The sequence below is a fragment of the Branchiostoma floridae genome, chromosome 2 (genome assembly GCF_000003815.2).
Source record: "Branchiostoma floridae strain S238N-H82 chromosome 2, Bfl_VNyyK, whole genome shotgun sequence".
Taxonomy (NCBI): domain Eukaryota; kingdom Metazoa; phylum Chordata; class Leptocardii; order Amphioxiformes; family Branchiostomatidae; genus Branchiostoma; species Branchiostoma floridae.
Genome location: NC_049980.1, coordinates 15,450,132 through 15,474,255, shown reverse-complemented (window position 1 = coordinate 15,474,255; position 24,124 = coordinate 15,450,132). Strand labels below are relative to the sequence as shown.

At 40.4% G+C, this 24,124-nt stretch overlaps 1 protein-coding gene across 1 annotated transcript in view; it reads left to right on the top strand.

Moving 5' to 3' along the window:
- The window catches only part of LOC118409821 (chondroitin sulfate proteoglycan 4-like), a gene marked incomplete in the record, with an annotated part of 145,979 nt that extends 123,725 nt beyond the window's left edge, over positions 1-22,254 (top strand). Inside the window, 1 exon segment of the mRNA XM_035811159.1 lies at positions 14,387-22,254. Within this exon segment, the coding sequence (XP_035667052.1) occupies positions 14,387-17,001 (2,615 nt within the window).
- Between the last annotated feature and the right edge of the window lie 1,870 nt (positions 22,255-24,124).

Genomic DNA, 24,124 nt, shown 5'->3' with positions numbered 1-24,124 from the left:
TCACTCTGACTATAACAGCTTTCTGAACTTTTAAAGCAGCAGCAGCTGCCCATCTATGATGGGATTGAAAAGGACATTTTGAATAGTAAATTCTGCTGTTAAATTTGGCTTAGGTACTTCAAGAGATTTAGGTTTTAGTTGGGCGGATTGAATAAAAATATCATACCACCCTGGGGACTAACTGTTGCTGCTGGATGGGGGCTACCACTATTCATATTGTCTATGGAACTACTGTAAAAATATAATTGGTCAAATTATGCAAATAACCTTCCAGTGCCAAGTCATATGTGACAGAATAACTACATGGGCCATCTGAGACAAAAAAAGGTAGGAAAAGTCGTCTCAACAACTTCAAGGTACTGTGGTTGGTTACCTGCTTAAGAAATCCAAAATAAGTAATGTTCATCCATGCCCAAGCTTACACATTCCCAAAATGGAATTTCAGACTTTGGCATGGTGCAGTCAAATCAACAAGGTAAAAATCTCACTTTTCCAACCACGCAACCACGGACGAAAAGGAAAAAAAACAAACAATAGGTCTACAGACACCCAATACATTTCATGCAGGCCTGAGGTCTACGAACTCTTGTTGTATTGGTTGTCATTGCTATCTGCACAAAGTCAACAACAAGCAAAGACGATCAAATTCCTGTCTGCACAATCTATACCCCGGCCGGTGAAATTCTTCTGACTGGGCATCCCCACTTCCAAGGGGTGACATACACAAGCAAGGAAATATCTAAGCCTATAGGTGGTGACTTTCCTGTGAGGGGAAATTCCTGTACAAATCGTTCATCCATCGATCCATCATCCATTCATTCAGAAAGTATCTACAGGTACAAACATGATTCCAAACATTGTCTCCAAACATCTATTGTTCTGGTTATGGTTAGAATCATTGATTTTTCTTGGCAACCTGAGAAATCTTTGAAGAAGTTGGCCAATATCTGTTGTGTGATATTGACTTGTTTGTGTTTAAATCAATCTGCAGTTTACACATATTGTCAACACACATTTGGCCACATCAGATACAGCAGCCCTGGAACACCACATTTCAGCACCATGGACAGACCAGTTCTTGTTGTTATGCCTGCAAAAACAAATATTGACCTTTATTTAAATTCCTTTTCTGTAGTCAAAGATCATGAATTGATTGAAAACAACTAAATTTTGAAATATTTGCAGCAAAACTAGAATTGGGCATGCATTACGAGTAAAGCGTTATAGTCCACAGACATATGAATAAAACTAATATGAAATTTTCTATAGAAATTGAGGTTGTTGCATTTTAAGTCACATTTATACAGTGAATTCCCTTTCATTTTTAGGCTCATATCACCATTGGAATGCAGCACATGTAGTCCCTGTGTATTTTTAACTTTTGTATCATGGTCACCTGTGTTATGGGGGTAAGTCGTCAGGCGAGTCTCAATAACACGGAAAAGCTGTCCTGTTCAGGAAAGGTCAGGAGAGTCTGCCGGTGTGATCCTTTTAACCCTTAAGGTATAAAGTATGTGTGAATTATTTCTCTGGGGAGAGATAGAAAAACCATACCCCATATTTGCATTCAGCCTTTGCATTGTGGAGTGCTTTATGGCTGTATTGAGTGGCGCAGGGAACAAAACCACCCTTCTTAGATAGGCAGTGGAATGGGACTCAAGGGATCTGTAATATTAGCCCAGACCCTGTGTGTGTCTTAGCACCACCGTCAGTCTCCAGAGCAGAATATCAATCATGTGTTATGTCAAGTGAAGGGAAGGGAGAGCAGTGTTTGGGATGTAATAAACTGACCTACACTTCTTATGCAGTGATGTGTAAAGCAAGTTTGACATGTGGGGGCTTCGATCTCCAAGATTTATAGCGGGCAACAAGCCTAGGGAAAAGCATGGAACTTTCAAAATTGATAGGGGACAACCTTCTTTGTAGTATACATTTTTACATCCATGTCAGAACAGTATTAATTTGTTAAAACAAATGTACACTAGAAAGCTTTTTACATTGTAAAAGTACATCCAGTACAGGATATCCTGCGGCCATGTAAATAGTCACACACAAGCCTTTTTGTTTTTGGTTCCTGCACGTTGCACTTAAGTTTATTTTTCCTCACGCCACCGGCCGCACGGACCTGCACCTCACCTGGACGTGATGCTCTATTTGAGGGCCTTGTCCAGTATACTATTAAGATACAGTCTTGCATTTTGATTGTATGCAAACCATCAAGCAGATCATAGTTGGGGTGTTTATCATTATGCACTGTGATAAACTGACAAGAAGTTCTTGTAAAGTGATGTTAATAAATGATATCAGGCTTTGATTTTTAAAACTCATAGTGTGTACGAAATAAAGTCATAAAACTGTGAATATATGATAAGAAACGACCATTTATATGGCTCTTCATAGTCATATCAGAGTAATGCATCTGATCAACATAGAATGAAACCTTGAAATGTGGAACGTTATTTATATTTCCAAACATTTTTACCTTTGTGAAAGGTATTATTTCTATGTTTGTTGATGACTTGGTTTTGGCATGTAGTTTTATGAGCACTGCAGAGTGACAGGATGTGAGGCAGAAGATAATGTAACTGCAGATGAGCAGGATGTGAGGAAGAAGATAAATGAATTGCTGATTATCAGGATGTGAGGTAGTTGATAATGTAACTGCAGATGAGCAGGATGGGAAGATTGGCTTGGCTTGTGTCCAAAGTTGTTCCTGCTGGCAGGAATTTGAAAGAAGTGCATGATTGCTGATTGGTTATCTCATTTCCTGTCTTCTATTACCTGCTATATGCATGCCAGATGCAAGTAGGAAAATGCATGGTTTAGAAGGAATCTGTGAGAAATTCACAATAACCAACGAAGGATCAAATAAAATTTATAAAATTTGATATTTCCTGTAGGTATGATATCTTCGATTTCATGGTACTAAATTTCTTGAACTCAAGGCAACGCTGGGCAACCCAATTTATGTGTGATGACGCACGCTCCCTGTTCCCCATCGATCCACTGCCCAAGGGTACAGGGAATGACAATATGCCATGCACCTATCCCTGATGAAAAACTCCAGCCTGTTACTGTTTATGCCATACCTGCCTTGACCCTTTGGTGCCTGTTCTTCATCAGGAATGAATATACAGTCCGTATAGGAAAGTAAGAAGAAGAAGAAGATCAGGTATGACAGCAAAACTGTCATGGAGACCTTACCAACTTATGTTGCAACTGCAAGGTGCAGACCTGCGCTCTTCAGGAAATGGAAGTGGAAGGGCGGGCGGGGATCGGATTATTTGAAAAAATATTATGTCAGCTCTGATTGACTGGCATCCTGATGTGTCAATAGCCGGAAACATGTTGGCTATTGACACACTGAGTGTGTCAAATAGCCAAAATGTTTCTTGGCTATTGACACATGTGTAATAGCCTCGCTCGAGCCTTGTATTTTGCCTACTCACATCCAACACCATACATTACATCTATAGTTCTACAATCGGCATTAGATTGTAAGGTACATCTGAGATACTAATGGAAAAGTTGGACAGAGCTGACAGAAAATTCCCAGAAAGGTCGTGGGAATCGGCACAAGTCCAGAGTTTTTCCCCCAGCAGGGCATCAATTTTTCAACTTACATGTAGTTGTTATACTGGTAAAAGTCCTTCTTATTGCTTGTATGATCAAAGTAACTACATGTGTTTCTCAAAGTCAAACATTGTTTGTTTTTCATTTGTTGATATAAGAAAAGAAAACATAAAAGCTCTCCTCCATCATCATCATCAAGGCAATGTGCCCTTCCACCATTCCTCATCTAGGCAGAAGAAGCCAAGATGTATAGCCAACCCTAGTGCTGTCCAACCCTAATCTTCAAGCCCTTCCATGGTGATGCATTACTCTGCAAATGGCCAATCCATAGCCTGCGATGGGGTTTAGAGGTCTCTGCAGTGAGGAGGCAATTGCCTTCAGCATTGGATGTTTGCCGAGGCATTTCTACAACTTCGATGGTAGACATGTGGAAGAATCCTGTGTGAATGTCCTGTGTGAAGAGTCTTCCCAAATGTGTTGGGATGAGTGCCTTTAGCTCTTACCGGACCAGGAAGACAGAGGTCTGGGAGAAGGGGATGTGATTTAAGTAAATTCAAAGCTTCAGCCTAAAAGCTAAATTTCTCTAAGGCCCTTGATCCTCGATTTCATATCAATTGGAATATGATGTAAAAATATGATGTAAGATACAGCAAAACATACAAACTTGTGGAGCAATCTGTGCAGCATGGTCACAGTGGCCAGTGGTAAGGGGTAAAAGGTATATGATTAGCATGTAAATACCATAGTAACAAGTTGTTCTAGTCATACTAGTCATTAATAACATGCCTGTTTTATAACTTTTGAAGTCTGTTCCTGAGCATGTGACTTAGATAAGGACCCACACTTGCATAATGTTATAAATCATTCTGTTTTGTGTCAAGAGAATCATTATCTTGTGCTTACATATACATATAGGTGTGCACATGATAAAAATCCAATACATTTTTCTACCAGTATTCAGTGAGCAGAAATATATTGTCTTCCTTCTCACTACCTGGCAATCATGTTATGTTGAAGTCTATTTTACTGAGCTGTTTATTACTTGTACAGTTTGAAATGACATGGGTCTGACAGTAGCAGACTTTAATAGCCATTAGTTAGAGAGAAAACAATAGAATGTACTAACTGGTTCTGCAGAACTCATTTGTCTGTTCATTTGTCTGTTCATTTATGTTGGAGCCAGAGTGTGTCTCCAATTGTGTTCGGTGCCATCTGCAGATTGACCTTGGCTTTCCTTAATCTGTGGGAGTGGAGAAGTGTGTTGTTGTCCATTGATTAGAGCAGGCAGACCGCAGCCAATCTGGGTGGCCGTGCTCCCTTTCCAAGTTGCCTGACCTGTCAGTGGAGGGAAGGGATTCCTATATCTCTCTATTATGCATACGGTCAGGCTATACTTTCATTTGGCAGACAGCAAAGTTGATCCATGCGTAGAATGTGGACAATGCCAGCTATTGTTGTCCCAAAGGGATTTCTATCAAGAAGGATTTGTTTCATGTTAATGATAGCTGACTGTAGAACCCCATTGCTAACTTCGCCTTGCTTTATTGCAAAATTCCACAAATCTCCTCTATTAATAAGTTACATCTTTAAGTTAGACTAGAGTAGTCGCTTACTATACTGTTTTAGTGTTTACCATTATTTGTCTGTCATTTTTTGTCACTTGCAATTACAGTTTGTAGCCCTCAGGCAAGAATTTGCAATTAACTTATTGAACTATAATTAAAGTGACTGCATTTAGTTGACAATAACATATGAAAATGTTTTGCATTCATTATGATCCTCATCATCCACACGTTGTCAATCTTTGTGAAAAGTTTCTCTCAATGCACAAGTGGCAGATTCTGAACAGCCCAGGTGGAAAACTTGTTCGTCACATGCACATGTATACTGAGGGAAAATTCAAATACATGTACTGCTGGAAAGTTTGAGTACATGTACTGATGAACAGGTCAAATACAAGCGCTTAAAAAGTTTAAGTACACCTGTGGCAACATGAAAAGCGGCTACCAACCCTTTAACTACAATCTATCACCAGTGGAGACCAAGGGTCTGGTTGGAGGCGGGATTGAAAGTTGGATATCAGCAGGTTGTAGGGCCAAATTAAAGAATTGATCATGGCCCCCTCATGTGGTCAGAGGTGCTGTCAATGGGAGCACCTGGTCTGCCTACAAATTAGGGGCAGCTCTGACTTAATTCAAGTGTGTCTGGGAAGGAAGGTCTTGAGACAGGATGGATGAAAGTAGAAAGGGATATGGATGAGGGGTAAGGTAGATGTTAAGTGCAGGCAGCTGGGAATCTGTGAGTTTCCATTTAAATGGTGCTTCATTTCCTGTCAAAGCGTCTGCTGACATTGTAGATAAAGAAGAAAACAGGCTCTTTAGTAACTTTGCGTTATCTATTTTTGACCCAGGGCCTACTGTAAAGTAGGGATCATACCACTGATTGAGCACCCCTGGTAAAATATGACAGAAATTAAAAAGAAGATCAGAAATAAAATAAAATACCACTGGCATGGAGAAGTTAGAGAACCTTATTAGATTTGAAGTCCGATATCTTCATAACTATAAAATGTATGTCTCACTAAATTCAAAGTGACCAGTATTTGATACAGTCTGAGAGTTTAGACATCAGGAAATGTCATCGTGCACAGGACGTTATATGGAACCTGACTTTTGACCTTGTAGATAAAACTGTAACTTTTGGAGCCACAGTCACTATCATTGTAGTAGACAGGCCTTAACTGCATATGTCTTTATTTGGGGGGGGGGGGACATTTTGATTCACATCCTGTGACTTTTTTCACCACCATAGAATAGAGGTATTGTTCTGGGTGTGTCGTTCTATCAGTCTGTTTTTATATTTGTCGTCAGCACTAACTCTAGAGTTTTGGCTGGATTGTGATGATAGTTGTTGGCCATATGACGGTTAACATTAATTTGGGGCCTTTGGCAGCTTTCATGAGTACTGGAGCAGAAATTCTGTTTTTTTATCTTTTGTTCTAGATGTTCTTGTTTCCAAACGAAATATGTGAACCCAAGATGTACAAAGCTTGACTGTCTGTATCAGTATTTATGTTTCTGAGGGAAATATCTTTTTTTCGTTTTTGCTGGCCTCTCTTTCTCCCTTGTCCAGCCAATGAAAAAAGAGAGAGCAGCAGACTAGCTTTATGATTGGCTAGTAGTCTACAACAATGTAGTTATGCCATACACCACAAGGCGGTCCCAGTCAATGCCATTTAATAGTGCTTACGGAGCAAGCGTGTACATGCATTTCTGGGGCATTTCTGCCTACAAAATGGCTGAGTTTCAGTTTAAAGGAAATTGCAAGGATATATTGTTAAGTTGGATGGGAAAATATTGAAAATCTACAAGAAATTAACGTTTGAAGCATTAGCTGGTACAGCAAATACAAATGTGTATGTGGAGATAATTTTTTTCCCTTTGGAAATATTCTGGATGCTTAGTTCCTAAGCATCTTGTTTTATTCCCACATGATAGCAAAGGTGGATCTGCTAAAAACAAATTGAGGTCTTACAGACTGTTAAAGTCCAACTATAATGTAGAACAATACCTGAATATTGACAATATTTGGCACAGGATGGCCATCACAAAACTATGAATTAGTTGCCACAAATTACACATTGAAACCGGAAGACATAACTGCACTCCTCTAGAACAACAAATATGTAGATACTGCAATCTAGATAAGTTAGAAGATGACCATCATTTTGTAGTAGAATGTAGTTTGTACAAGAAAAAGAGACAAATTCATATTCCTTATGAAATTAGATAAACCTTCACTTATAAAGCATATCTGTTCCTACATTTTCAATATCACAAAGAAGCAAGAAAAAGTCGAATTAATGTAGTAGAACACGATTTCTTGGGTATTGTAGATTCATTGTATATATTTCATGTATCTTTTGTTTCGACCTGTACTAAACCCTGTGGGTATGTATGTACAATAAAGGTCTTCATTCATTCATTGCTCACTTGCATGAAATTTTGGGTGCTTTTTTGATTCAAACCATAAAACCAAGTGTGTGTTGCCTTATTGAGAACAAATGGGGAGAGCCTTCACAGTTTCCAATATTAACGGTTTGGTGCACACTTTAGCAAGAGCAGAGCAGTCTCTGTGGTACAGTAATCAATGGCAATAAAGTTTCAAGAAACAGCTTTTGTGTTCACCTTGGGGAGGACTGCCATAAAAGGAAGTCTACCCTTTTATATGTACTAATTAAGAGGGCATGATTTAGCCAAAAATGTCAGCATCTGTTAAGGTACTTAGTTGTACACACCGAATGGTGATCCCACTATTGATGTTCAGTATCTGATGTTCCTACTAATGGTGGTTTGGAACCATATTGGGCCTACAGGTATGTCAGAGTCACCATAACCAATGCGAATTGGAACAATAAATATTTAGAAAATGACTTCCTGTCAATGGCATGTGGGTTTAGTCAATAACAGACACAGTGTGATAATTTCTGTGAATTGGGTTTTATTAATTTTTAAGGTTAATTTACATTGAATTATGTCAATATCATATTAGTAATAAAGTCATCTATTTTGTCTTGCATATTAACACAAAGCATGAGACATGCTAGATTTTGAGCATTACAAGATTGTAGTTTTCTACATTTTGTAGCTGCCCTTCCCTCATGCCTTCACATCTGTGCTTAGGAGGCAGTCCTTGTTCCTCTAGTTATTCATTATTATGTCATACCATACATGTATCTATGCTCTTGGGCTTAATCAAAAGGTTACGTATTTGGGATAATTAGATAATAAATCCTTGAAGGTACTTATGTGCCTTATTATGAAAGGTCAATCATGACACTTTTAAACCAGACATATTTCCACATATCTATTACAACTTTCGAAAGATGACACCGGAGGCTCTGAAATTGCGGATATGTATTACGTATATATACATTATACATGAGTGCATTACAGGTTTTTCATTGAATGAATGGGCTTGATCTATTTTTAAATCCCAGCTCTAAAGAATATAATCTTGCCATCCATACATGTAGGGACAATAGCCCATTATGAGGCAAGTCAATACATTTGTGGTGTTCCAGTAGGCTATTTTTCATTGTCAGTGAGGTTATTACACCTGAAATATTAAACCCCCACATGTATATTTGAAGTCACCGTGTACCATGGCTGGTGGACAAATGGCATCTTGCTCTGACACGCTTCAGAGGCATTCAATTGTGAAAAACAGCCTCCTAATTTGGAGTCATCTGTTCCCAGATCACCGTAATTCTTAATGGCGATAGAGCTGGGCTTGTTGGCTCCTGCAGTTGGGTTTTCAATTAAGCAGGCTTAATCATTTATGGTTGATTTTGGAGAAGATTTGAAGGCTGTAAAAATTGTATGGCCTGACAAAATGAACCTACTATTGGTCAGGCTTGCAGGCAATAAATATGTTTACCTGTGCTAGCTATTTTCAGTCACTTGTAAAGTAAAGAAAATATACTGCAGCAATCGTTAGCTGTTTCAGGAGAGTGTTAAAGGAAATTTCTTATTAGCCCAACAAAATACAGTGGGGCCATGTCAAGGTTGTCCTTAACCTGTTTCAGGAGTTAGGAGGTTTGAGGCTTTTTTATGAGGATGCTGCATACAGATATTTCAGTGATTACAAGAACAGAAGCATTTACATGTAAAAGGAAATATAATCTTTGCCAAATGGCTGAAAGTATGTTTTGTAGCATTAACTAAGCAACTGTAAGTATTGAAAGCAAAGCAGCACATGCTCCCGAAATATTATTGTGCCACAGCTAAAGCTAGCTATAAGACTTTTAACATCAGGCCGTAACATTAAAGACCATGTCAAGATTTGCAAGGAGCTTTACTAATCACAAGTTAATTGCTTATGCTCTTAATGGTCATCAAATCCCTTTTTAGCACATTTGGTGTGACTGATCTTTTTCAGCATTTAAGAGATCATTGTAGTTCCAATCACTTACAAGTTTGGTACGAGTTTCTACTCACTCAGCCTTGCCCTTATCCTCTGATGATTCAAAGACGAGTTCTGAAATGCTCTTAGAATGATTGCAAATGCCAACATCACAATTTAAAGAAGAGCCCTGGAATGCAGTAGACTGATGTAAATGCCCAAATGCCTCTGCCTAGCAATTCCGGCATCTGTCTTGAGTGGGAGTAAAAGTGGGACCATCGGAATGGAAAACTCATTCTAATGGACTTCAGACTCTCAGGCAAAATACACCAGAGAAAAGCACTTTGCTCTGATGTATGTCCCTGCCCTATGTTCATATCAGCATTAATGTCTACTTTTGGAGCAGGTTCATGCCTGGGTAATGTCACTGAATATATCGCAGGTTGGGAAGTTTTGTCACAGCTATAGTTCAGCACCAAGGACAGGACTCTATACATGCAAATCCAGCATTTAGTAAATTTTTTCACATCTTACTTTTTAGCTGTTAGATAATAGTCAAAATACAGAGATTGCAGAGAGGCAAACATGTTAAGTGATATCCACCTTCTCTGTGCAGCTGCAGCTCACTGAATAGACTTATAATTAGTAAGAGTGAAAGGAAAATGGAAGCAGGTGGTATTCTGGGCGAGAGAATTATCTTTGAACAGACTTAAAGCCAGTTAAGAGGTCCACATACGGGAGCATGGAATTTTTTGAGCACATATACATATATACATTCCTGAGAGAGACTTAATGGTGTATGGTAGTAGTGATCTACCTTAGGGATTCAGAGCAAGGTAGCTATCAAGCATTTTACCATAAGATGGTATCATGCTGAGGTCAAATCACATGTAGATGTGTATGTTGTGAAGCAGCACCATTTGTAAAGGCAGCATCTGTTAAATTTGAAATGATTTGCAAGGCTGATCCTGGGAAACTGCAATAACTGTTTTCACGCTTGGCTATACACAAATGATGAGAGGCAAGGTGTCTGTGAGAGAGATAGAGCGTGTCTGTGTTTATGTTTTTTGTGTGTGTGTTTATGTGTGTGTGTGAGTGTGTGTTTATATGTGTGTGTGTTTATATGTATGTATTTGTGTATGTGTGTATGTGTGAGTGTGGGTGGGTGGGTGATGTGTGTGTGTGTGTGCTTGTGCTAATGTGCTTGTGTGTGCTTGTGTGTGTACAAATATGTGCATGATATAGCCATATATATATATGTGTGTGTGTGTACATGTATATCATGCATCTACACACTGTTCGGTGATAATGATCTTCCCACAAATAGAAAACTGTTCTGATTGTGTCTGTAGACTGGTTTGCATGATAACTGAGGAACAGGAGAACTGGAGACCAAAAGGAGACGGATCATGCATGGTCTAGACGTCAAAAGTATATTGCCTTTGTGCGGTGTGGACGTGAACATGTATATAAGATTTGGTACTTAAGGTGCTACCTTATCGATCACTGAGAATTCCCTCTGCTATACCTCTGGTGTTGAATGATACATAGGAATTTAGCAGTCCTTTAATGCTGTCACATGCTGCACGAGTGGGATTTGAGGTGATATTAGGATAAACTTCTAAAATCATTTAGTTTATAGCGGTAAGCTCACACATTGAGAATGCTGTTTCATGATTTAAAACACAAATACTTGTAGTCAGATTGGTATGTAAACATGGCAAGGAGAACATCCTCCCCACAGTTGTGACTACCTTTGAGTAAAGCATACCTAAGAAAACTGAGTATTATATAGTTCAGATCTTGTAGAAATGAGAAACGATTTACTGTGCTGGATGCCACTTTGAGCTGGTCTGTGTTCCTGTCGTACCATTCATGATCTCCACAGGGAGGGTGGCAATTTCTAGGCAATAATGGTGTAAATCCAGAATTCTAATGGCCATTAACGTTAGGCCTTGTACTATTAGTCGAGAATTAAAGTTTTTGCCAAATAGGTATATGTAGTCTCTCAGTTGTACAGTGATGAGAATGAGAGATTATATATATATATATATATATATATATATATATATATATATATATATATATATATATTTCAGAATGAATTTATTTGGCTCTAGTTTTCTGACACATGTCTCTCATTGCTTGAAATATTTGCAAGTCAAGAAAAATTTTACAATGCAATTTGAAAACTTAACATGGAAAATACTGTCAATTGTAGACACAAAAGCTCTCAAACAGTATGGTTTACAACATAATACACCCCCCCAATCTTTTCAGCTTATTAGAATTTACTATGTTGCAAAAACAGCAAAACAAGTAATTTAGCACACAAAAAATTGACTGTGGGTGTACAGCAGTGACAGAGTATAGATAACTTACAGTATCTGTAAGTCTAGGCGTTAAATTCTGTGTTTCAATTGAAAAGTTACGAAAGACTGAGTGAAAGTATGTGAGTTCTAGGGGCGCCTGCTAGCACATGTTTCCTCCAATGTTCATATACATGTATCATTTTCAAGGAATTGTGCATTCCTCAATATACTTAAAACGTTTACACAACATGTAAGGAATCAAATTTTCAGGCGAGAAAAAATTAACTTAACTGAAATGACTAGCGTATTGAGACGCACATTGAATGCAAACATGACATATTGTACAGGTAGATTTTTGCAAGAATATATTTTGCTAGCAAATCCCGAATGTTATGAGAAAATTATAAGTTAGAAAATTGTATTTTGAGCTCTGAAGTTTTAGCTTTGAAGATACATGTATCTTCATGAATAATATATCATTTTTCTGTCAGTTATGTAAAGGAATCATAGCTAATGATTTCATATTTCAAAATTGCTACAATGTCCTCATTTCAGAACATAATAATATATATTCTCTAGCATTACCAACCGTTGACTTTGGTGCTTTTTTGGCATTGCTATTGGCAATTACTGTACTACCCTTCTGTTGTTGACATTGTGTATTCATTGCTGATTTATTTGCACGATGCCCATCAGGTTTGTTATCCCCAGGCTCTTGTTAGTGTTGCCAGAAGTTATTCCACTCTTCAAGGCCAGGGAAAAACTTGCATGGCTGCTCCATTCGTGTGGCGGAATTTCATTTCCTGACATCTGTTCCATACTCCAATGGGTTGCCAAATTTAGCGCCAACACCAACGCCCGACGGAATAAAGCAGATACAGTCTGTTACCTGCACATATGTGTCTTTCACAATTCATTGACTGCACCTACAAACTTTGCAACGGCAGAAGTAAAAACTACAAACATGTAGAGCATTTGAGGACATATTAGAAGTCAGGACATGAAGCTGGATTAATTTGCAGATGTCCTTTCCTGCGGCAGAACTTGGACGCGAGCCCCGCTCACTCTATATCAATTACTGTGATGCTGGAAGAAAGGGGCCGCCATCCCAAGCTGGTATTGGCTTGATATCCCAATCACACAAAGAGCATTGTGATGTAGTGCGCAAGGCTGTGAAGAAACCAGAGTAGTGTAAATAGTGCAGCGTTTAAGTGGGATGTCCTGGCCAACTGTGATCAATGGGTACAGGGACTTGCCTAATGGGATGAGGTCTGTCTTAAATGAGATCATGAATCAGTATCCGGTAGCTATGATTGGTTTATAGTATTGCCGTACCTTTATTTTATGGACTTGTGTTGTTTATGGTTTGTAAATGCTGCAGACATTTTTTGTTGAGGTTGTGAATAATTGAAGGGGAAAAGCTGTTTTTATCATGATATGAGGCAGAACACTGGCCCAGGCGTTCCCTCCAACTCATTGCCAAACACATCTGACAGAACTGGTTCCAATTGATTAAACTGGGAGCGGTGGCAATTCCTCCGGGCCCTTGGGTACCTGTAATAATTTTATCTAATTTCATTTTCACATCAACAGTATCCAGTGGGATTGATCCTGCCTGCAGGGACAACTTATGTATGTTTAATATTTCCATTTTTTCATCATTAAGGCTGACCACTCGAAAATGCATCCTCCGAAAGCGGCTGTGGACCAAAGCTGATGTTAGTGATTGGTTCTATATGTCAAGATGCTAATGTTGTCATATTATGCTAATGCTGATTTGAATACATCGGTTTGATTATGCATTTTCAATCTGATTGGATACAGGAAATCCGCAGGGCCCTATCACTGCTGTTAAGACCCTGCGTCTGGGTGAGTTAATGTATTAAACTCTCTTCGCAGGACAGGTGATGAAGTGAAGCGCATATATTAGGCCTGTACATCTCAATCCAAGCCTGAAATCAACCTGCCCTGGTCTTTAACAATCCACCTAAATCATGTGTCCTGAGGACATTAGCTGGCCTTGCCACGTGGGGCGGCAGACGCTTTTAGAGCCATGTTCCAACTGACGGTACTTGAAAGGAAATTAAGGTTCATTGATTGGAAATTGCAGTCATTGAATGTATTGGTGTGGAGGGGTGCAGCTGGTGGCCCCAGTGTGATAGTTACTGGAGAGGGGAACGCCGGGTCTGCGGACATGACGTACTGTGGGTCTCTCTATTTTGCCGATGCGGTTTGCGGTGGAATTAATTTGGAGGTTTGTTACTACAGGATGGTAGGGGAGGCAAGGACGCTGGGCTGCGGCAGTAATCAAGACTGATTTATCTCCCTGCTCAGTCATACGACAATAGGCTGCAGGTGACAGCATGGCTGTGAGATTATCAGTGGGCTGGGGGAGCGCGTGCCTACGCATGTGCTGTTTAATTACCTGCGAGAGGCCATAATGCTGGAGGAGAGGCACGGGCAGCAGCAACGAGCAGTCTCTTGTTGGAGAACTACAAGGAGACGGATCATGCATTTCTCCAAGGACTACTGCAACTGCCCCTTCCTCGTTATCTGTTGCCTTGGAGTATTCCTGCTGACTTTTTTCATTTCTGCAGGTGCGTCGACCGGAGGCTTCCGCTTCCAAGTCAACGATGGGAAGAACATAGATGATCGCAAGATCTTCACAATCACCGCCAAACCCTTGGTTATCTCACTTCAGAACAATAATGAGCTGAAGGCATATCCCCGGACTCGCCAAGTGCTTACCGTGCAGAACCTAAAGGCTGTGACAAATGATCGTAAAGGAAATAGAACAATCGTGTTCACGATCACGTCGCCACCCAAGTTGGGGAAGCTTGTCAAAGTGCTTCCTGACAACAGCACCGTGGATATTTCCTCTTTCACTCAGGAGGAAGTCAACAAGGGAGTGATCGCCTACCTGCACCGGACATTATCGGAGGACTCCTGGACACAGGTAGACCAATTCATGTTTAACGTTTCCTCTTCTCTAGCCGATGCTATCCCCGAACAAGCGTTTCAAATTTCCATCTTGTACAACAATGGGAACGTGGTGAATCAGACTGAACTGTCGGCAAATATTGGATTAACAATTACGGAGGGCAGGGGTGGTACAATTTTGATGGAACATTTGGATGCCTCAAACTTGCTACGACGTGCAGGAGGAGAACAGCTGTCTGATTACATTGTGAGATACAACCTGACGAGTCTGCCCAGAAATGGGGTCCTCAAACTCAATGACCAAAATATCTCTAGACCTGTCATGCTAACGCAAGGTAGAATCAACCAAGGGCAGCTTAAATACCAACATGATGATTCAGACACGACAGCAGATGTGTTTGAATTCTCTGTTTGGTTGGAAAAAAAGGGGTTGGCAACATTACAAGAGCAGGCTGTGCTGAAGCAGAAAACATTGGTGTCTGAGAAGTTCAATATCAGCATCTCTCCAGTGAATGATCAACCGTTTAAGCTGTTGACCAAGAACCCCTCCCTCCAGGTTGTTCAAGGCTTTAGTACCACAATCACTTCTGAGAACTTAAACACAGTTGACGCTGACAATCCTCCCTCAGACATCATTTACAGAATAATCAATGGGCCAAATAATGGTTACCTCGCATTCTTGCAAAATTCATCAGAATCCATCAGGACTTTCAGCCAAAAAGACATCAATGACGGAAAATTAGTCTATATTCAAGATGGCACACCCTCGAGGGGTGTGTTCTACTTCCAAGTTTCTGATGGAGTCCACAGGCCTCTCTTTAAGCTGTTTAATCTTGTTGTTGTGCCCGTGTCGGTTTCATTGGTCAACAACACGGGAGCAAACATCCTGCAAGGTAGCAAGAGTGTGGCTATCACAAGAAATCATCTCAGCGGGTACACTAACGGCAAGAGAGAGAACATCATGTTTCAAGTTTTATCCCCACCGAAATTCGGTAGCATCATGTTAGATAACGTAACTGTGTCGAGGTTCAAACAAGTGGATGTGGACAGAGAAAAATTGATGTATGTCCAAAGAGTATTATCGGAGGGCATGGATAGTTTCAAGTTCACCATGTACTCATCTGACAGTGTCCTCTCTAATCAAACATTCAATATAACAGTTGCCCCGCGTTTGAAGGTCAATGATCAGAAGGTTACCCTGGGGGGTTGGGTGCACCTCAACAAGGACTGGATAGATGGCAGTGAACTGGAAAGCTTGACAGGGTCACCCCCAAAGTTTCGAGTTATTGACGACCCCACATATGGTCGGCTGGTGGACTCAGCTACATTTGTACCCGTGTCAGAGTTCACCCAAAGGGACCTGGAGGCAGGAACTGTCATGTTCCTGGTAAATATGGTGAACATAACGAATAAGGCCAGCATCACGGACATGTTCAGTCTGCTGGTGGCTGCCGACGGCGTGCAGCCGGCCGTAGCAAACGTCCGTGTCAAGTTGTTACCACCCAAAGCACGGTCTGAAGAGCTAGAAAGCACCACGAATGCAACGTTCAATGATTCAAGCGTGACAGACACGTACCCCGTTGGTTCTGTAACAGGTGTTGATACAAATCTTATTAATGAGGACTCAGATATTACAGATGGAGTCTTTAAAGATCCAAATGTCATTAACAGAGGAGGTAAGCCCATACAAGATGGCGTTGACGAATTCACACAAGGGAACATGCCAAGATCAACAGAGCCTTCGGTGGGGTATGGGCAGAACACTGGTATAATCAACCCTCGCATCAGACATGATAACCTGGCTGTCGTCATCCCTATTGTTGTCATATTAGTCCTCCTGATTCTGATTGTCATCGCACTTGTCGTTTTTCGTATGAGAAAGAGGGACAAAAGGAGAGAAGACCTTCCAGATGGAGTCGTGTCCATACCTCCACTGAATCCAGAAAGCCCAGATAAACTTGGCTCTAGCCCACCCATGCTTCACAGAGGCAAGATGAAGAGCGAAAAAGTCCCTGAAGTTGTTCCCATGCACACGACGTTCTCATCAAAACCAGAGTGCAGTCCGACAATGCCGTGTGTCAAGGTCACCCCACTGTCAGGTCCAGGGGATGATCACAAGCAAAAAGCGGGTTCACCAAACGGGATTTCCATGACCAGCTTGTCATCGGGAAGCGAGAAGCTTGGTTATGACTGGAGTGGGGTGGACCCAGAACTGGTGTCCCACTGCAGAACAACAGCACCCACACTCAAAAGGAACCAGTACTGGGTATGAGGCAGGGCAGGACAGTAGGACAGAGAGGTAGGGGTAGATACATTCCATGGAACAATGTCTCAAGTACTAAATGCTGTTTGTTACACCAGGTCCTGTTTTTAGAAGTTATCTCTCATTTTATATGCTATAAGTACCTATTCATTTAAATTCCAAAGTGTAAAGTTATTGCAATGCTATCTCTTTGTTTTGCCAGTAAGACTGTAGTTGAAGTAAGCATGCTATTGAAATAATGTGCTGATATGTTAGTAATAGCCCTGTTGTTAGAGCTGATTATTATGACATGTTGTATGTACAGTACTTCCGAGCTACAATCAGGATTGATTTGTGTAGTTTTGTTGTTTCATATTTTGTCAAGAAAATTATAAAGTTCACAGTTCACACCACATCATGAAGGAAAATTATTCTTTGACTCCCCCAAACTAGCAGTGGTTTGCATCAGGAATGGTGTGGTATTCAGGGAGGAAGCGAGAGGCATGCTGTATCCAGTTTTAAAAAAAATGTGAGCCTCTGTACAGGTCCCAAAGTTTTTATGAAGACTGTCTTGAACCAATATACTTTGCAGTGCCTTTAATCTGAGCTCTCTTCTACATTGTCCCCCATCTTCTCCAATGCTCTCCTTATATGCTGACAAGGATCTCTTTTCTTGCTTATAATATATTCCTACCATGCTGTTGAAAGTGGTGAATTGGATTGGATATGTATCTGCACTATACTATTGTGGATTAACAGGCCTCAACACACAGACAGAGGGAGCTACAAACCACAGGACATTATAGTGCCTGGCTCCAAGCCAAACCTTGTTTTTATTATAGGGAAAAGAAACAGAAGAAAAAAAACTTACATGACCCGCTCTGATGAACAAAACAATCAATTGAAATTTAATTTAACATACAATGTATAAAGTTAGCCATCTGTGCTCCAACTTCTGACCTTGCAAACTGTTGTACCATCCTTTAAAAACAGCTTTGGCCTGTACATGACTATGAAAGGTATTGAAATGTAGGTGCACATTACTTGTCCCATCTATCAGGACTGTACCCAATATGTCCTGCTGCACCGTGATTCTCTCTTCATGGCCTAAGCAAGAGATGGAGGGAGGAGGTATGCCCTCCCTGGCAGGGATGTATGCATGAAATCAGAAAACACACCTTATTACGTTTGGAAGCATTGGGTAGCCAAGGATGGTGGAAGTCGTTAGGGTTCCATTTGGGAGGGAAGACGACCAGATATGGAAACTTCGGCAAACATGTTGGAATTGTACCTAATGGCCTTGAAAGAAGCTGGAAGGCTTTGGAAGGCTCGGTCACGGTGGTGCCCGATCAATCAGTCTCCTCCAGCTGGATCAAGGTAATACTCCAGGGGAATCAATTCCACTGCAGGAATCATGCTACATGGTCCAACCTGTTACACATTACCATCAGCAGACCGAGGTTGAATCCACTTCACTGCTGGAGGATGCAATTAATAACCTTTACACAATGGACTTAAAGAATATATGCACCCCACACAGTGCTGGTATAGATTCAGCAGCAAATTCCATATGTCAATCTTTATTGCATCTATTAAGAAGAAAACACAAACAATCTGAGTTTCCTCATGTTCACCTGTTATCTTTGTGACAAAATGTTTTAATCTCAATAGTGCATTTGATATAGTGTGCCTTGGTAATTCTGTATCATCATCATAGTTAAACTGCAATGATCATTGAGTTATTGAAGTACTAGACTAGTTAAGTTGTGCAGAACATTTCACAGGATAAAGCTCTTGAATATTGGATCACATGTGGTCAAAATCAAATCCAAACTTTTTCTTTCCCCTCTCCTCAACAAATTTCAAGACTTAGTATTTAGGGAGATTTGAATCATATTTTGAGAAAGAAAGATTATCGACTACCAGTTTCTAATCTGCAAATCTCTGTAAGACAAGCAGAGGGTCAGCTTTGGCTGTTTTTTTGCACGTTTTAGCATTATGTTGGGCTTTTTATTTATCCCATTTTCTTCATGATCTTCAGACCTAAAGAAAATGGGACAGAATAGAAAGCACAGCAAAACCGCCTAGAAACATGTCACAGCCTACCTCTACTTGAAGCATACTGTAAGACTGTTTTTTCTGAGAACTGTAAAGTTGTTTCTTACTGTGAACAGCTGCACAATAACATATTTATAGTACTGTGCACTGTGTCTTCCCCAGAACATTACCAACTTGTGACGAATGGCTGCCTTAAGGTGCTGGAGGTTGCTTTCCTGTTGGGATTACCTAACCCTGCAGACACAAATGAATGTCAAATGCCAATGTTACAAACATCTATAATTCAGGTCCCAGGCTTCTGCTAAAGTATTCAGACTTCACCTGAGGCTCAAAAGTGCTCCAGTGTAGCTGTGAAGATACCATGTCAGAGAGAAGAAAAGTCTAAAGGCTATTATTGATGAAGTTTTAGGCTTCTTTATTCCCAAAGGAAATAGCAATGGCTTCTTTTCGCAGTCTGTAATAGGGAGGGCCCTTATGCAGGTAACTAATGGCTCCTTGAAGGTTTAAACTTTCCTTGGCTGTATTGTGCACAGATATTACATATTACATGATGGCTCAGTGTGTTTCTGCATTTACCTATATTCAGCACAGTGATGTATGACTCTTTACTTTTAAGTTCTCTGTTTTTTCTTTACAGTTGGTAACAAATGGTACAGGCACTTCTAGGAGAAGAATAGGGTCCTTTAAGTAAGATCAAGATTTGCACTACGTTATACTGGTGACCAAGTCATACGTTATACTGGTGACCAAGTGCACTGTAAATGCATTTAAATTCGCGGGGACTTACTTTCGCTGTAGCGGGGAAAAGTTCGCGGTGGTTTTAAGTTCACGGTAGCACCATGCTATGCAGTCTCTTACTGCCATAGAAAAATGTTTGCGGCAGTTTTAAGTTTGTGGTGAAGTGTCCATCGCAAAAACCGCAAACATAAAACCACCGCGAACGTTTCTGCATTTACAGTATGTTTTTCTGAAACAAGGCCATTATCGAAAAACTCTTGGATCCATTTCTCAGACAACATCTCATTTCCTGTTAACTAGACAGATCGGTTCCAATCTCTTCCCTCGGACCGCTCCTTTTGTTGGAAAATAGGTCAGCCGTGATGCATGGAGCACAATGCATTATGGGTGGAGTGATGGAGATTGAATGGAGATATGAAGTTGGCCCAGGAAAGGAACAAAAGGTGTTCCACTGCAGGAGCAAATCCTATTGAACTATAGGTGAGACAAACAATGGAAGATTGGAAGGAACATCCATTGTAATTGTAGATAGTAAAAACAGCAGTTGCCACATTTACACCATCGCATGGAAATGTAACTTTGAAACACACTTCCAGTGTTTCTACATGTATAGAAAGTGCTAAGAAATGGCATTTGCTTTAGCAAGAGAAATGTACTGCCAAAGGCAGTTTGGAATTTCTTACATTACAATTGTTTTCCATATTTCTGCAACACTTGAATTCCTCAAACTGCAATCTTTTTTTCTGGATTTCTGCAACACTTTTGATTCCAGAGGTATATTGCAGTCATTATGCTATATAATATAAATGAAGACAAAAAGTGAAATGTTCAGTCCCCTTTTCCCTCAAGGACAGCTACATGTATTGGGATTTCATGGCTTGTTAGGCTGAAAGGTTTCAATTGTGGGTCTAACTGTGTATGGCTTCAAATTTCGATTCGCTACAGTGGGATATGGGCATTTAAGATGATTGCTATTGGGTTGGCTTTGTATTCTGTAGAATTTCTTTACTCAGAAGAAGTGATTTTATTGAAGTAATCTGTGGTAAAGAAAATCTTAGGATGGTATTTGGAAATGGTCAGGTGAACTTTTGGAGAGGGAAGCATTACTGGTGTAATAATCTGGGGGCCATTTAGGGATATTGATCCATAGGAGAGCTGGGCCCCAAGGGTAGCACACACAGTGGATTGCACATTACCACAGGAAAGTTTTGTCAACCTGTCAAAACGAGATGCAATTACTGCTAGGCTGTACCCCAGATTTTTTATGCGGACTCAGATGCCCGCTCCAAATTATTCTTTCAGTTTGACTCATGGAAGATGGTGTGCGTGCGATGAATGTGCTGGAAAGTTCTGCAACTGCTCTGCGGGCAATGGAGAATTGATTTTTCCCACCCAGCAGGAAAATGGCATCAAGTTTCTACATGGTTTTCATGGTATTAAGAAACCATTGCTGGATGTAGTGTCCCTCTATTTATAGGAATTTCACTCAGGAAGAGTTTCTAGAGAGAAAAGTTCTGTTTTTGATTCTCACAAAACGAAGATATCCTGTGTAGATCTCTTTATTTCCCCCAAAGGGTTCAAACAGCCACTGATCCTAAGCTTATGGAAGACTTCAAAATTGGTGATGGCCAACCTTAGCCTACATTTAATTCCCCCAGATGCAACATTATGACAAGTGATGGATATTGGCCTAGCTACAGTTGTATGATCTCAACCTTAGATCAGTACAAATGTCCTTCTTCCTTTCCACATCTCCATGCATGGGAAGACATGAAACAGCCCTTGTGGCTCTCTGTTCTCCTTCCCATGTAAAATTGATGCTATCACTCATATGGGAAGATATAAGGTCTTTGCTTGAATTGCTTTCTCCAGGTTTAATGCCATTAGGGATTGAAACCTGATGATGATACATGACACCGTGTTTTATTATAATGACACGGTGTTATGATCTTGTTTATTTGATACTTTCCACTGTATTGATGATTAAATGGACCTGTCACAATCCCAAATACTTTGGAATCGAGGTACACCCATTCTACGTGACATACAAGTTAATGATGATTCATGTGAAAGAAATGCACAAAGCCACAATACTTGGCTCAGATTATTTCAATGGAGAACATTTCTGTAGAATATCCATAATATAGCAATGTGCCATGATTAGGGGTGGGTATCGGTACAGAATATTCAGGTACAGTTCAAATCCAGAGGATCATGTCCCAAACCTGAACCTGGACCTAATTGTGAAAACTTGTCAGTGGGCAATACTCAAAACAGTGGTCCAATTTTCTACAAAAGAATGTATTTTGCAAATGTAAGTCTGACTGTAGAAATGACTATAAACTCTACTTTTCTTGTTGTTTTCTTGAACCGGTAATATAAGGGCTAAACCATTGTAAACCCCTGCCGATATGATCTGGTCATTTTCTGCTTGGTCCAAAATCCGGTGCACTGATTTTTTTTAGGTCCACTGACCAGTCAAAAAAATCTGGTCATTTTCTGCTTGGTCCAAAATCCGGTGCACTGATTTTTTTAGGTCCACTGACCGGACTTGCTCAGAAATTGATGGCAGATGGCACCTCGGATGATTGTACTGAGAGATTAAAGTTCCATCCCATCAGCTACTATCTTGTGCATATACATTAAAATGTGATTCTTTATTCAATGAGGACTACTGATAAGATGTGTTTTAGTCCCTAGTGACATTGGCATGCCTGTTGAATTATTTTTGTAAAGATTTATATAAGGGCTCTCATACAACCTTTTATCTTGAAGATGGAAACTTGAAGAAAAATGTTTGTTAGGGTGTTTTACATTTGGTAACATATGAATTTTCTTGAGCTCACTTGTTTGCCATTGATATGGACTGCCTTGCTCTCTTATGTTTCTTTAAAGGAAAATAAGCAGTTCTTAAACTGATCCTGCTTTAAACGTTTTGTCCAGCAAAAGTGTCGAGCATCTGCAAAAATGTTATGCTGAAGGAACAGTTGGGCCCAGTTTCTCCCTTATCACTTGTAGCCCCTATTATACAGCAAGAGCAACTACAGCAACTATACTGTAGGTGAGAGCAATTCAAGTAAATGAGCTTGACCCAGGATACCATCTCCTACTTGCATCGTCGGACTAATCACTTTTGTCTTTGTGATAATTGGTGTCCAAAGGTGTCTACAAATTCCTCTAAGGCTTATTAACCCATTTTTCAGTGCTATCACTCCTTAGCAATTACTGTTACTCCTCTGTGCTTAGTTACTGCTAACACCAAGGGTTTTGCCAGCTCTGAAACTAATTGAAGAACTCAAAAACTTGTCAGCATCTCTCCTTGGTACTGAGTTGTCATCTTTCTGTCTATCCTTGGCAAGGATAGACAGAAAGATGACAATTCAGCACCAAGGAGAGATGCTGATATTCCTTGGGCACTGGGGATTGTCAACCAATCACTTGCCTAAATGAAGTGTTTACACCTACCAGTAAGATTTGGAGTGACTAGCCATTATGGAATTCACTGAGGACTGATTGCTCATCATATTATTCATCATTAGCTCTTAGGATATTTGAAGACAATGTTTTGAACATGGTGTGGCAAAATGTAGATCATCAGAATGTTATTGGAGCCATTCAAACTTCTATGCACAATACCCATCTGTCTTTGCTGAACAGTTTTTTGGGAAATACCATATTCTTACAGCATAAGATTAGAACTTGAAAAATTTGTGTCTCTAATCTATGATGACCATTTAGATTCATATCCTCCTCTGAGACCAGTTGACCCACTTTCATTAGCAAGGGAGACTGTCGTGCCATTCAAACAATGGGATGTATGTCCTAGTGGAGCCAAGGGTCAGTGGTGGGAAATATTTCTCCTAAATTGTCCATGCCACTAGTGAAGTAGATTGGTTCCAAACATCTGGGCCCACCTTCCCTGGGGTGATGAAATATTGAGCCAGCGCCAGCACTCGAATACAGAGCCTCATATCTCCTCCTTCAACACCTGCCTCCGCTGCCCAGCTTCCTACAGATTATTTCACAGCCAGGCAAAGACCTCCCAAAGATTCTTTTAAAGCCTAACTTAAAGTTGAACAGAAATTGGGCAGAGGAATAATAGTAGGGATGGCTCCTGTTCAATTCCAGGGCCCCCTATATCCAATCAATGAGGGTGGTGACTTTGTGCTCCTGTCTAGATGATGCAATGACAGGGGAGTCAATGGCGGATACGTGTGGCGGGAACTCATTACATGGTCCACGGGCTGTCAGCATGGCCAGTCTAGATGTAGGGAGGGGTCAGCAGTTTGGGGGATTTGCAGGAAAGTTACCAACACTGAAGTTGGGGTGAACTTTGACCTTTGAAACAGAGCACCTG